Source organism: Aedes albopictus, chromosome 2, assembly GCF_035046485.1.
Source record: "Aedes albopictus strain Foshan chromosome 2, AalbF5, whole genome shotgun sequence".
Lineage (NCBI taxonomy): Eukaryota > Metazoa > Arthropoda > Insecta > Diptera > Culicidae > Aedes > Aedes albopictus.
This window is the reverse complement of record NC_085137.1, coordinates 75,210,004-75,223,552: the sequence shown is the minus strand read 5'-3', so window position 1 is coordinate 75,223,552 and position 13,549 is coordinate 75,210,004. Positions and strand designations below refer to the sequence as shown.

General features: G+C 40.1%; 1 protein-coding gene across 1 annotated transcript; it reads right to left on the bottom strand.

Moving 5' to 3' along the window:
- Positions 1 to 1,047: 1,047 nt before the first annotated feature.
- On the bottom strand, positions 1,048 to 1,785 carry LOC109430178 (succinate dehydrogenase assembly factor 4, mitochondrial). Its single transcript, XM_019706232.3, has 2 exons — positions 1,608 to 1,785; positions 1,048 to 1,547 (listed from the first exon to the last, which is right to left on the bottom strand). Exons 1-2 carry the CDS (start codon positions 1,675 to 1,677, stop codon positions 1,279 to 1,281), a joined length of 339 nt encoding a protein of 112 aa, XP_019561777.1. The 5' UTR covers positions 1,678 to 1,785; the 3' UTR covers positions 1,048 to 1,278.
- Positions 1,786 to 13,549: the final 11,764 nt, after the last annotated feature.

The following is a 13,549-nucleotide window of genomic DNA, read 5'->3' as shown; positions in this document are numbered from 1 at the left end:
CTAGTTGTAAGAGTTTTGACGCGTTATTCGGGTTTAGAACAGCAAAATTAAGTGGATAAGGATTTTTATCTTTTTAACCGATGCTTAATTGTATACTGATCAATTTCGCCCCAAAGTGGCATCTTCAATTTTTTGATTTTTGATGTAGTTTAACTGAAAATTTAAACTTGTTGATCAAAATTCTGTCACATGGTTTCATAGAGATCCACTGGGTACTGATTTTACAGAAATTCTTTTGGCAATATTTGAATTGTCACTCATGTTATCCGCAAAAGTTGTTTTAAAGTGATCAATTTGACCCCGGATTACGGTACCTATGTTGTAAAAACTAATTATGCTTCGACAATAAACTACATAAAGGTAATGTAATTATTCTGGTTTAGTTCAGAGTTTCTAGATCAATTTCGTATTGAATTATTACTGAAACATATTGCCCAAGATCCAAAGGCTCTAGGATTCATATCAACGGGAATAAAAGTTATTTCAAGCACTAAAATGGCTTAACTCTCAGTATGTTCATATACAAGAATCATAGAACAAAATTCGTCGAAGGGATTCGTCAAGCGCTGGTTGGTAGATCAAATTAAGGCAATCTCACACAAAAAAACTATGATGCAAATCAGAGTAGAATCATGTACAAAATTTGCATGACAGAATAGCAAAACCAATTCCGCGCCAAATCCGCGCGAGGGCCGAATTCCAGGGGCAAATCCGCGCCAAATCCGCGAAAATCGCGAAATCCGCGAAATTCGCGAAATCCGCGCTGTTGTAACAACCCTGCATACACTATACAATGGTTATTGTACGAACTACATACTATTAAGATGTGTTATAGTACTATTGTTTGACTGTGAACAATCTATTCAATTTTAGAGAAAAGGAGAGATGTAGTAGGCTGAAATATTTATGTATCCTGTAGCAGGCCGTGTTAGGAATTTGGGAAAATAAATGTCATACTTGTTTATACAATCTACCGAACAACACTTGTCTTATAGAATATTACAATGACTTTTCGAACATTAATTTGGGAGTCCCTAATAGGCCACCTATTGTCAGGAAACTTTTATTTAAAATCTCAAATTGGCAACATTTCAGTATGTATTTTAGAACTACGCCTACAACAAGAATATCACCCTACGTTATAATTAGTTCAGCTATAATATCTACATTAACCATTTACAACACTAGTAGATTCCATTAAATCAGCGGAATCGTGACTTTCACTGGTACCTTCCAGAATAATGTCAAACGAAACTTCGGATGCGATTGATTACTCACCTAGAAGTCACTAACGCGACCCTTTCGTTCCCAGTCGCCGTACCGGGTCGGTTCCGGTCCCCGGGGTCCCCCAATCTCGCCAGTGTTCGGGTTGGTGTTGTTGGGCCACGGTTCCAACGGTTCTTTCTCCTGGTACGGATGTTTACCGACAATTTCGTCCAGCTTGCCGATCGGGGTTTTCTCGCGCAGCTTCTTCTGGAACTCTTCCATTCGGGGACTGACCGGTTTGTCCGAGGACGGAGGCTTAGAGGAGAACGATAGCGAGGGCACTGCAAGGCGAACATTAGGTTTTTATGAGTCGATTCAAAACCAGAATTACAACAGCTTACCGAAGTTAACGATGTAGACGTGCCGCGACGAAAGCGAAGATAATTTATTTAGCAGAACTTTGGATGTCATGTTTTTCACTCGTTGATGCAAAAACTCCGATAAAGTTAATTTTTTTCCGGAAAGTACCGTAATGAAACGGGACTAGTAAGTTTTGTTTTGATTTTCCGATTGCAAAACACCCGCAGTGCGGCTGACGACCGACGATCTGTCACTTTTCGGCTCGCGGCAGGGGGTTGGGCGCGTTGGTCGAACGAGCATGAAGACCCAAAAAAATAATATTGTGCAAAATCCACCTGTGTGTCGAGAAGCGAATAACTCTGGAGCTCGATTTGAAAAGGTCGTATGTGCTTTTGTCGATTAAAAATTCGATCAGTTGGATTCGCTTATTATAGCAAAAACCGTTGAAATTGAACAAAGTTGATACATACAGCAGAATCATCACAAAACAGGCTTTCCGTTCCATCATTAAAAGTCTCCAAAATATCTTCCATATTGTTACAATAACTTAAATAAACTGATCGAATTTTATATCGAAAAATGTACATACGACCTATTCAAATCGAGCTCCAGAACTAATCTGGTTCATAGAAGCGAGAACAGACACAGACAAACACACGTAACACTTGCAAAAATTTCATCGGCCACACTTTTAACCAGGGAGAATTGGGGACTACGAAGGTTGATGAGCAGGGAAACACTCTTTCTTCCTACGGGGTTTCTTATGGGAGTATGAGTGAAAAAAAAGCAAAAAATCTTTCCTCCTTCACTTTCCCACAGAAAACCGCAAACAAAATCATCACCTTCGTAGTCCCCAATAAGAGCCGATGCACACGAGCGTTAATTGACGCTGCGTGAATTCACGCTGCGTCGCCGCAGCGTTCCTGTGGGGTATGCGTTGACATTGCGTGCCGCACACGGTGCGGCGCGGTTGCGGTGCGGTAGCGTTGCGTTCTCGTACACGCTTAGATCAGCCCAACTAACAATCGCCAGCCGCAAACAAGCATGCATGCTGAATTGTTGCTTTACAATAGTAATTATAGCTGAACTAAAATTATGCTGTACACATTACTGTACAAATGCTATTCCAATTGAAAAGGTAGCCAATGTTCAACATTTCGTATTGGTATTAACAATGATAATTTAAAACACTTTTCAAGCGTTTGATAAGATTTTTATACGACTCGCAGTAATTCCTCTACAACATAGTTTAACAACACTTTTTTCTGCTTCTTGTTAAGTTCATGTAAAAATAAGCACATGTATCTGTATAATGTGTTTTTCACAAGTCAAACAAGCGCTTTTGTTTCATCATACTTCGACTCAGAGTACATGATGAAAAACACGTGTTTTTTACTGAACAACAGCTGAATTAATCTGTTGTTCAGTCGTTAACCATAATGTCTGTGATAATTCACCACTGCTGAATAGGAGTCGAAGTCTGATCATTATTAAACCACGGAAGTTTATGTTTTGATTTGAGCGCTTCAATTCATCATCTCTAGGATGGCACAGATAGGAAGGCATGCGGCTGGCAATCGACGGGTCTCGAGTTCGAATCTGGATTTAGATAAATTTATGTGTAGTTATTATTTCACAATATTTGTTCACAGCATTAAGTTCGAATCATAAACTCTCGTGGAAATTGAAAAATTTTGCATTTTATTTATTTTTAATCATTTTTGCTAAAGCTGAATAACAGCTGTACTATATAGTTGTTAAACGATTTCACAACAAACAGTTCAGTTGGTACACAACACTATGCTCTATAGTTTCTCCAAATTTGTGTGAACAAAAACCGAACAAAGGTTGTGCCTGAAAATTACCCAAATGTTATTCAGCATCATGCTGAATCAATTCGTCGTAAAAGTGCTTGTAAAATGAGTGATTGTTAGTTGGGAGTTTACCTTTTTTCCAAAAAGTGCACAACCGCAAATATGCGTAAATGATACTCAAATATAGGTTAATAAAACTCAAATATGGGTAATGTGGACACAAATATGAGTAATTGTAACCCAAATATGGGTTAATATTACCTATAAATGAGGTTGTGCACTTTTCCAAAATATGAGTTTTATTTACCCATATTTGCGAAAAGTTTACGCAAATTTGAATAAAATTTACCCATATTTTAGAAAAATAGGTAAACTGATCTTAGCGTGTATGTGCATCCTCCCATTTGATTGTGTGTAACTCAGGACGCACTTGCGTGGACGCTGCGTGGACGCGCCACCCGTGTGCATCGGCTCTAAGGGTTATTCTCCCTGCTTTTAACGCTCACGGAACTACAAATCAACCCAAATATAAGTTGTTTTGACGCAATCCCGGTCTTCCGTGGAATAACTCAAATTTGCGTCAAACAGCGAAAGTGGTGAGTGAGTAGTTCTGGAGCTCGATTTGAAAAGGTCGTATGTGCTTTTGTCGATTAAAAATTCGATCAGTTGGATTCGCTTATTATAGCAAAAACCGTTGAAATTGAACAAAGTTGATACATACAGCAGAATCATCACAAAACAGGCTTTCCGTTCCATCATTAAAAGTCTCCAAAATATCTTCCATATTGTTACAATAACTTAAATAAACTGATCGAATTTTATATCGAAAAATGTACATACGACCTATTCAAATCGAGCTCCAGAGTTCTCGTTTGAGAGCGGCAAAAAAATTAACCCACTGGTAAGTTATTTTCACCCAACGGAGGCCTCAAATGACGCAAATTTGGGTTAACTCAAGAAAACCCAAATTTGGCTTCTTCCACGGAAGAGCAGCGGATGCGTCGGTGCTTCTCCCTTTGTTTTCGACAACCGCAATGGGCGAGGGAGAAAACAACCCAACTTTGAGTTAAAACTAAAAGCAGTTTAGCCAAATTTGAGTTTTTAAAACTTATTCTTTGGGTTTTAATATTTTTCCGTGCTGATTTTAAATCTTCATAGTTGTGGCCAAGATGTTTATAAGGAAGGTGCTATTGATTGATGCACCAAGCGAAAAGAAAAAGAAGTTTTGACATCCAAGCGGTGTGCCGTCGATAAGATCCTCGTCGCTGATTGGTCGATGGATGTAAACGGCACACCGCTTGGATGTCAAAACTTCTTCTTCTTACCGCTTGGTGCATCAATCAATAGCGTATAAGCAGTAAGTGGATGCGGGGAGTGCGGCACACTGCGGGGGGGATGGAGATGACAGCCGGCCAGTTTGTTTATGCTGCAGAACGTTACAGAAGCGTTGCTGCGCCGCATCGGCAACTTGATCGGCAACAACATTTTCAACACGGATAACCAATGTTGACATATTTCCATGGCACTCATAAAATGAGTAATAATCCCCCAGGTTTAAACTTGGCTCGTGCCCCGCATTTTTGTTAATTATGAAACAATGGTGATTTCTTAACCAAAAAAGATTGCTATGCCGAAATATGGCAAAATATTTGCTTAAGTGGTTGTACGAGCTAATTTGCAATCCGTGTAAGTAGGAAACACTCGATGAGTGTCATGGAGTTTGTCCGATTTTAGTGCTGAGAAAGTTAAGCGTGAATGGTTTCTGTGGGGGTTGCTACGTTGCTAGGGTTGAAAGTTTTTGTTTGTCATCTCACTAGTGAAAAAAATTGAACACAAACTTGCCAGCTGTCGTTAGGTTTTACAATATGGCGGATGGTGCAATCTGACATATTGGATTACCTTCCTTTTACTTACCTTGGTTGTGGCTTTCAAAACAAAGAGGAACGCGTATCGTTTTTCTATGCAAATCCAATCCAAATCCAATCCAAATCCAATCCAAATCCAATCCAAATCCAATCCAAATCCAATCCAAATCCAATCCAAATCCAATCCAAATCCAATCCAAATCCAATCCAAATCCAATCCAAATCCAATCCAAATCCAATCCAAATCCAATCCAAATCCAATCCAAATCCAATCCAAATCCAATCCAAATCCAATCCAAATCCAATCCAAATCCAATCCAAATCCAATCCAAATCCAATCCAAATCCAATCCAAATCCAATCCAAATCCAATCCAAATCCAATCCAAATCCAATCCAAATCCAATCCAAATCCAATCCAAATCCAATCTAAATGCAATCAAAATCCAATCCAAATCCAATCCTAATCCAATCCAAATCCAATCCAAATCCAATCCAATCCAATCCAAATCCAATCCAATCCAATCCAAATCCAATCCAAATCCAATCCAATCCAAATCCAATCCAAATCCAATCCAAATCCAATCCAAATCCAATCCAAATCCAATCCAAATCCAATCCAAATCCAATCCAAATCCAAATCCAATCCAAATCCAATCTAAATGCAATCAAAATCCAATCCAAATCCAATCCTAATCCAATCCAAATCCAATCCAAATCCAATCCAATCCAATCCAAATCCAATCCAAATCCAATCCAAATCCAATCCAAATCCAATCCAAATCCAATCCAAATCCAATCCAAATCCAATCCAAATCCAATCTAAATGCAATCCAAATCCAATCCAAATCCAATCCAAATCCAATCCAAATCCAATCCAAATCCAATCCAAATCCAATCCAAATCCAATCCAAATCCAATCCAAATCCAATCCAAATCCAATCCAAATCCAATCCAAATCCAATCCAAATCCAATCCAAATCCAATCCAAATCCAATCCAAATCCAATCCAAATCCAATCCAAATCCAATCCAAATCCAATCCAAATCCAATCCAAATCCAATCCAAATCCAATCCAAATCCAATCCAAATCCAATCCAAATCCAATCCAAATCCAATCTAAATGCAATCAAAATCCAATCCAAATCCAATCCAAATCCAATCCAAATCCAATCCAATCCAAATCCAATCCAAATCCAATCCAAATCCAATCCAAATCCAATCCAAATCCAATCCAAATCCAATCCAAATCCAATCCAAATCCAATCCAAATCTAATCCAAATCCAATCCAAATCCAATCCAAATCCAATCCAAATCCAATCCAAATCCAATCCAAATCCAATCCAAATCCAATCCAAATCCAATCCAAATCCAATCTGTGGGGTATGAACAAAGCTGAGTAGCATTTCCCATGCGTGTATTTCCCCTAGCAAGCATCAGTGACAGCCAGCACCATGACGGGGTCGTCGTCACCCAGTGCATTTCGTAAGCTTGACGTAAGTCTGACATCAGTCTTACGGTCAGTCTTACAGAGCTTGACATCAGACTGATGTAAGACTGACGGTCAGTCTGATGTCAAACGATTCTGCACCGTTTGCGTCAAGCTGTCGGGCTTCGAACATGCGAGTTGGAGTTCGACGAATCAGACTGACGTAAGCCTGATGTCAAGCTAGAACGTCGAACCCTTGTCAAGCTCGTTTTTACGGGGTTTCTTCTTCTTTTTTGTATTGATTTTGTGATTTCAGCACCAACAATTCAAAAGCACGTAACTGTTTTTGTAAACAAGAGCGCGATTGCTCTTGTTTACAAAAACGGTTACGAGCTTTTGAAATGTTGGTGCTCAATGATTGAAAAAGCAAGACACCTGCAAGAAACTATATTTTATTTATTTAAAATAATATATTAATAATTGGGTGAATTAAGACTTAGATAATTAATACATAGATTTCCAACTTAACCATCGCAGTATGCATGCGGTTGGCATCGCTGCACCGGCTGCACTTGACGCCACCTGTTGGTCGACGGGTGAAGTAATCCACCGAAGCGGGTGCGCATTTTCAATTGAACTACCCTGCGCACTTGATGGTTTTGCTGAAACCTTGGCAACTAACGTGTTGTGTATTGAGTGAAAACAAACGACAAGCAAATGAGACTAACCCAAGACGAACCGGCAGTACGCGCTTCAGAACTAGGATTTTCAGAAGGGTCGCCGGAACAACCAGCTCATAGGGATCCGTGCTGTTAGTTACTGACCGATACCTTGTCCACCCAATTGGCTTTAAAGCGTATCGTAATTTCTACACTTTCTATTGGTCCGAGCAGAAGAAGGCTTCTCACTCCACTAATTTTCTTCATCGAATATTCGCGATTATTTTGGGTTGGACAGCACCTCCAGGCCTTACAGCAACATTACGCGTTCCCTAACGAGACTGGATAAAACAAAGAGGAGAAACGTCAAAATTGGAACAGTCGATCTAGTGTCATCCCCATAGTTCCAATCGAGCAGGAGACCTGTCAAAACGACAAGGACCCAACTAACAATCACTCATTTTACAAGCACTTTTACGACGAATTGATTCAGCATGATGCTGAATAACATTTGGGTAATTTTCAGGCACAACCTTTGTTCGGTTTTTGTTCACACAAATTTGGAGAAACTATAGAGCATAGTGTTGTGTACCAACTGAACTGTTTGTTGTGAAATCGTTTAACAACTATATAGTACAGCTGTTATTCAGCTTTAGCAAAAATGATTAAAAATAAATAAAATGCAAAATTTTTCAATTTCCACGAGAGTTTATGATTCGAACTTAATGCTGTGAACAAATATTGTGAAATAATAACTACACATAAATTTATCTAAATCCAGATTCGAACTCGAGACCCGTCGATTGCCAGCCGCATGCCTTCCTATCTGTGCCATCCTAGAGATGATGAATTGAAGCGCTCAAATCAAAACATAAACTTCCGTGGTTTAATAATGATCAGACTTCGACTCCTATTCAGCAGTGGTGAATTATCACAGACATTATGGTTAACGACTGAACAACAGATTAATTCAGCTGTTGTTCAGTAAAAAACACGTGTTTTTCATCATGTACTCTGAGTCGAAGTATGATGAAACAAAAGCGCTTGTTTGACTTGTGAAAAACACATTATACAGATACATGTGCTTATTTTTACATGAACTTAACAAGAAGCAGAAAAAAGTGTTGTTAAACTATGTTGTAGAGGAATTACTGCGAGTCGTATAAAAATCTTATCAAACGCTTGAAAAGTGTTTTAAATTATCATTGTTAATACCAATACGAAATGTTGAACATTGGCTACCTTTTCAATTGGAATAGCATTTGTACAGTAATGTGTACAGCATAATTTTAGTTCAGCTATAATTACTATTGTAAAGCAACAATTCAGCATGCATGCTTGTTTGCGGCTGGCGATTGTTAGTTGGGGATTCTCCACTTTGGTATACTCGAGACACTTTAGCGTTCCCTATAGCTACCTCTGGGTGGTTCTACATTCTAGTACACCTTGGAAACCTAATTCGATGGAATTTTCACGGTCAAATCGATTTTTTTTAAGTTTGGTAGGATTGCATTGAACAGAGAACTGCTATTGGCACCTCCGGGATAGAACCTGCAACAACGTTCGGTTTTCACAACAGGTATTTTCCAATTAAACTCACACGGGTGGCCTTTCCGAGGAACTTGGGGTGAGTTTTATTTCTTTGAGCATGGCGAGTTGACTCAAGTCCGATCAACTCTATAACTTTCAGTCAGATGACCACGAGGATGACCTTTCACTTCTCGAGCCAGAAACCCACACGCTCTCCCTATCGTTGGTCCATCTCGCAGCCATCCACGACAGGTATACGAACAGCTCGGCATTTGGTATACCGACCGCGACCATCCATCACAACGTGGAACAGTTAGATATCTTACTTTTTTATTCCCCGGGCGATTTCTTAAAATAGTACATAGTGTAATAGTAATCTCACCATTTCCCCATAAGAACGGTGTGATTCTGTTGCAACCACATGAAACAAAAAATGCATTTGCGGTTGACAGTTGTTCGCATGCTATGTTCTGTTTGAGTGTTTTTTTTTCAGTGGGGAAATGCGCAGGGACACTAGATGAACATTAGTTCACCCATTTGCCGTTGCTGCTAGTTAGGCGCTGCTGTTTTGTTGCCAGCTTCGTCCCTAAGTTGCATATCTATGTTTTAATTATCTAAGATTAAGAGTATCTTAAAAGTAACTTAACATTTATAGATATATCGTGAAAATCTCGAGAGAAGAGTTGGTAATTCTTTGAGATACAGGGGGAAATGTACATAAAGATTCCACGAATTAACTGGAGATCTGGCATTATTAAAAAGAATATTTTTATATCTGAGCATTTCGAAAGAATATGATTCTTGGGTATACCAAAATGATTCTTAGGATTCCAGAAAAAAAAATCAACTTGCCATTCTTAGGAAAAGCAAAAGACGTTTGTTCCCGGCCGGGAATTCTTTCAAAAGTACCTCGGGAATTTTTCCAGAAGTTCCTCGGGAATTCTTCCAGAAGTTCCTCGTGAATTCTTCCAGATATTCCTCCGGAATTCTTCCAGATGTTCCTCGGGAATTCTTTCAGAAGTTCCTCCGGAATTCTCCCAGAAGTTCCTTGTGAATTCTTCCTCATATTCCTCCGGAATTTTTCCAGAAGTTCCTCGGGAATTCTTCCAGAAGTACCTCGAGAATTCTTCCAGAAGTTTCTCGGGAATGCTTTCAAAAGTTCCTCGGGAATTCTTCTAGAAGTTCCTCAGAAATTCTTCTAAAAGTTCCTCGGGAATTCTTCCAAAAGTTCTTCGGACATTCTTCCAGAAGCTCATAGGGAATGCTTCCAGAAGTTTCTCGGTAATTCTTCCAGAAGTTCCTCGGGAATTCTTCCAGAAGTTCCTCCGGAATTCTTCCAGATATTCCTCGGGAATTCTTCCAGACGTTCCTCTGGAATTCTTCCAGAATTTCCTCGGGAATTCTTCCACAAGTTTCCCGGAAATTCTTCCAGATATTGCTCCGGAATTCCTCCAGAATTTTTTCGAGAATAATTTCAAAAGCTCCTCGGGAGTTCTTCCAGAAGTTCCTCGGGAATTCTCCCAGCAGTTCCTCAGGAATTCTTCCAGACGTTCCTCGGGAATTCTTCCAGTTGTTATTCGAGAATTCTTCCAGAAGTTCCTCGGGAAATCTTCATCTTCATCTTTCTTCCGGATTTCTTCCTGAAGTTTATCGAAAATTATTTCAAAAGCTCCTCGGGAATTCTTCCAGAAGTTCCTCGAGAATTCTTCCAAAAGTTTCTCGGAAATTCTTTCAAAAGTTCCTTCCAGATATTCCTCCGAAATTCTTCCAGGATTTTCTCGAGAATTATTTCAAAAGCTCCTCGGGAGTTCTTCCAGAAGTTCCTCGGGAATTCTTCCTGAAGTTCCTCAGGTATTCTTCCCGAAGTTCCTCGAGAATTCTTCCAGAAGTTTCTCGGGAATTCTTCCACAAGTTCCTTGGGAATTCTTCCAGATATTTTTTTTATCTGTAGTAACGAGATTTTTAGCCCTAGGCTAGTTCATCTCGGGACCCACGCTTTACTTCCCTTCCGAAGGAAGAACTCACATTTTGCAAGTTTGTCGGGAGTGGGATTCGATCCCAGGTCCTCGGCGTGATAGTCAAGTATTCTAACCATCACACCTGGTCCGCTCCACACTCTTCCAGATATTCCTCCGGAATTCTTCCAGAATTTTCTCGAGAATTATTTCAAAAGCTCCTCGGGAGTTCTTCCAGAAGTTCCTCGGGAATTCTTCCAGAAGTTCCTCGGGTATTCTTCCCGAAGTTCATCGGGAGTTCTTCCAGATGTTTCTCGAGAATACTTCCAGAAGTTCCTCGGGAATTCTTCCACAAGTTCCTCGGGAATTCTTCCAGAAGTTCCTCAGAAATTTTACCAGAATTTCCTCGGGAATTCTTCCAGAAGTTCCTTGGGAATTCTTCCAGAAGTTCTTCCGGAATTCTTCCTCATATTCCACCGGAATCCTCCCAGAAGTTCCTCGGAAATTCTTCCAGAAGTACCTCGGGAATTCGTCCAGAAGTTCCTCAGGAATTTTTTCTCATACTTCAACGGAATGCCCAAGGGGGAGTCGCTGAGCACATCTTTACTTGTGCCAATTATTTTCAGTGTGCCAACGGGTATTGAATTGTGCCTCAGTATGCCCCGAAGTGCCACTGCTTGATGATTCAGATTTTGCTTGGCAACTACCAAGACAACCAACTGTTTGTTTCCATTTTGCAGGTCAAATGCACATGGTTGCCTAGTTTTTTCACCCAAACTTAAGTGTCAAAATTGTGCCTCAGAGTGCCTCGGTGTGCCACACAGCGTATAAGACGGTGTGCTTGGCACCTCTTGGCACAATGTTCCAAGCGACTAGCCCCTTGGGAATGCCTCAACAAGTTCCTCGGAGATTCTTCCAGAAGTACCTTGGGAATTCTTCCAGAAGTTCTTCCGGAATTCTTCCTCATATTCCATCGGAATCCACCCAGAAGTTCCTCTGGAATCCTCCCAGAAGTTCCTCAGGAATTTTTCTTCATATTCCACCGGAATCCTCCCAGAAGTTCCTCGATAATTCTTCTAGAAGTTCCTCAGGAATTCTTCCAGAAGTTCCTCGGGAATTCTTCCAGAAGTTCCTCGTGAATTCTTCCAGATATTCCTCCGGAATTCTTCCAGATGTTCCTTGGGAATTCTTTCAGAAGTTCCTCGGGAATTCTTCCAGAAGTTCCTCGAGAATTCTTCTACAAGTTCCTCGGGAATCCTTTCAAAAATTCCTCGGGAATTTTTCTAGAAGTTCCTCAGAAAGTCTTCTAAAAGTTCCTCGGAAATTCTTCCAGAAGTTCCTCGAGCATTCTTCCAAAAGTTCATCGGGAATGCTTCCAGACGTTCCTCGGGAATTCTTCTACAAGTTCCTCGGGAATTCTTCCAGATATTCCTCCGGAATTCTTCCAGAATTTTCTTGGGAATTATTTCAAAAGCTCCTCGGGAATTCTTCCAGAAGTTCCTCGGGAATTCTTCCAGAAGTTCCTCGGGAATTCTTCCAGAAGTTCATCGGAAATTCTTCCAGAAGTTCCTCGGGAATTTTTCCAGAAGTTCCTTGGGAATTCTTCCAGAAGTTCCTCGGAGATTCTTCCAGACGTTCCTCGGGAATTCTTCCATAAGTTCCTCAGAATTTTTTCAGAATTTCCTCGGGAATTCTTCCACAAGTTCCTCGGGAATTCTTCCAGAAATTCCTCAGGAATCTAACCATAATTTCCTCTGGAATTCTTCCAGAAGTTCCTTGGGAAATCTGGAATTCTTCGGGTATTCTTCTAGAAGTTCCTGGGGAATTCTTCCAGGAGTTCCCGGGAATTTCTTCCAAAAGCTCCTCGAGAATTCTTCCAGAAGCTCCTCGGGTATTCTTTCATAAGTTCTTCCACATAATCTTCCACAAGTTCCTAAGTAATTCTTCCAGAAGTTGCTCAGGAATTTTTCCAGGAGTTCCTCGGGAGTTCTTCCACAAGTTTCTCTGAAATTCTTCCAGATGTTTCTCGGGAACTCTTCCAGAAGTTCCTCGGAAATTCTTCCAAGAGTTCCTCGAGAATTCTTTCATAAGTTTCTCGTGAAATCCTCCAGATGTGTCTTAGGAATTCTTCTAGAAGTTCCTTGGGAATTCTTCCAGAAGTTCCAAAGAAATTCTAGACGTTTCTCGGGAATTCTTCCAGAAGTTCCTGGAGTATTCTTCCAAAAGTTCATCGGGCATTCTTCCAGAAGTTCCTCGGAAATTCTTTAAGGAGTTCCTCGAGTATTTTTTTTTCGGAAAATATTTAAATAATTCTTGAAAATCTCCAAGGATTCTCAGAAATTCCCAGTCATCTGGGATGTATCTTACGAATTTCAGAAAATATTCTTATTTGTGTGAGTCAAAAGCGTCCCGTAAAATATTTAAATCATTCCTGATAATCCCTAAGGACTCTCAGAAATTCCCAGTCATCTGGGATGTATCTTACGAATTTCAGAAAATATTCTCAATCATTGGTGTGAGTCAAAAGCGTCCCGGAATATATTTAAATAATTCCTGATAATCCCTGAGAACTCTCAAAAATTCCCAGTCATCTGGGATGTATCTTACGAATTTGAGAAAATATTATGCCTCTCAAGAAAAATCAGAATATGGCGATTATCTGCCTCTGGCTTCTGATATTAGCGCGACAGTCACTAATCATAACAGCGTCACCAGATTTAAAAGTATATAAT

Excerpts from the sequence above, each read along its gene's own strand:
- LOC109430178 (XM_019706232.3), bottom strand. The coding sequence starts at position 1,677 with ATGACATCCAAAGTTCTGCTAAATAAATTATCTTCGCTTTCGTCGCGG. Across the intron at positions 1,548-1,607 it reads CGTCTACATCGTTAACTTCG|TGCCCTCGCTATCGTTCTCC; the intron begins GTAAGCTGTTGT and ends TTCGCCTTGCAG.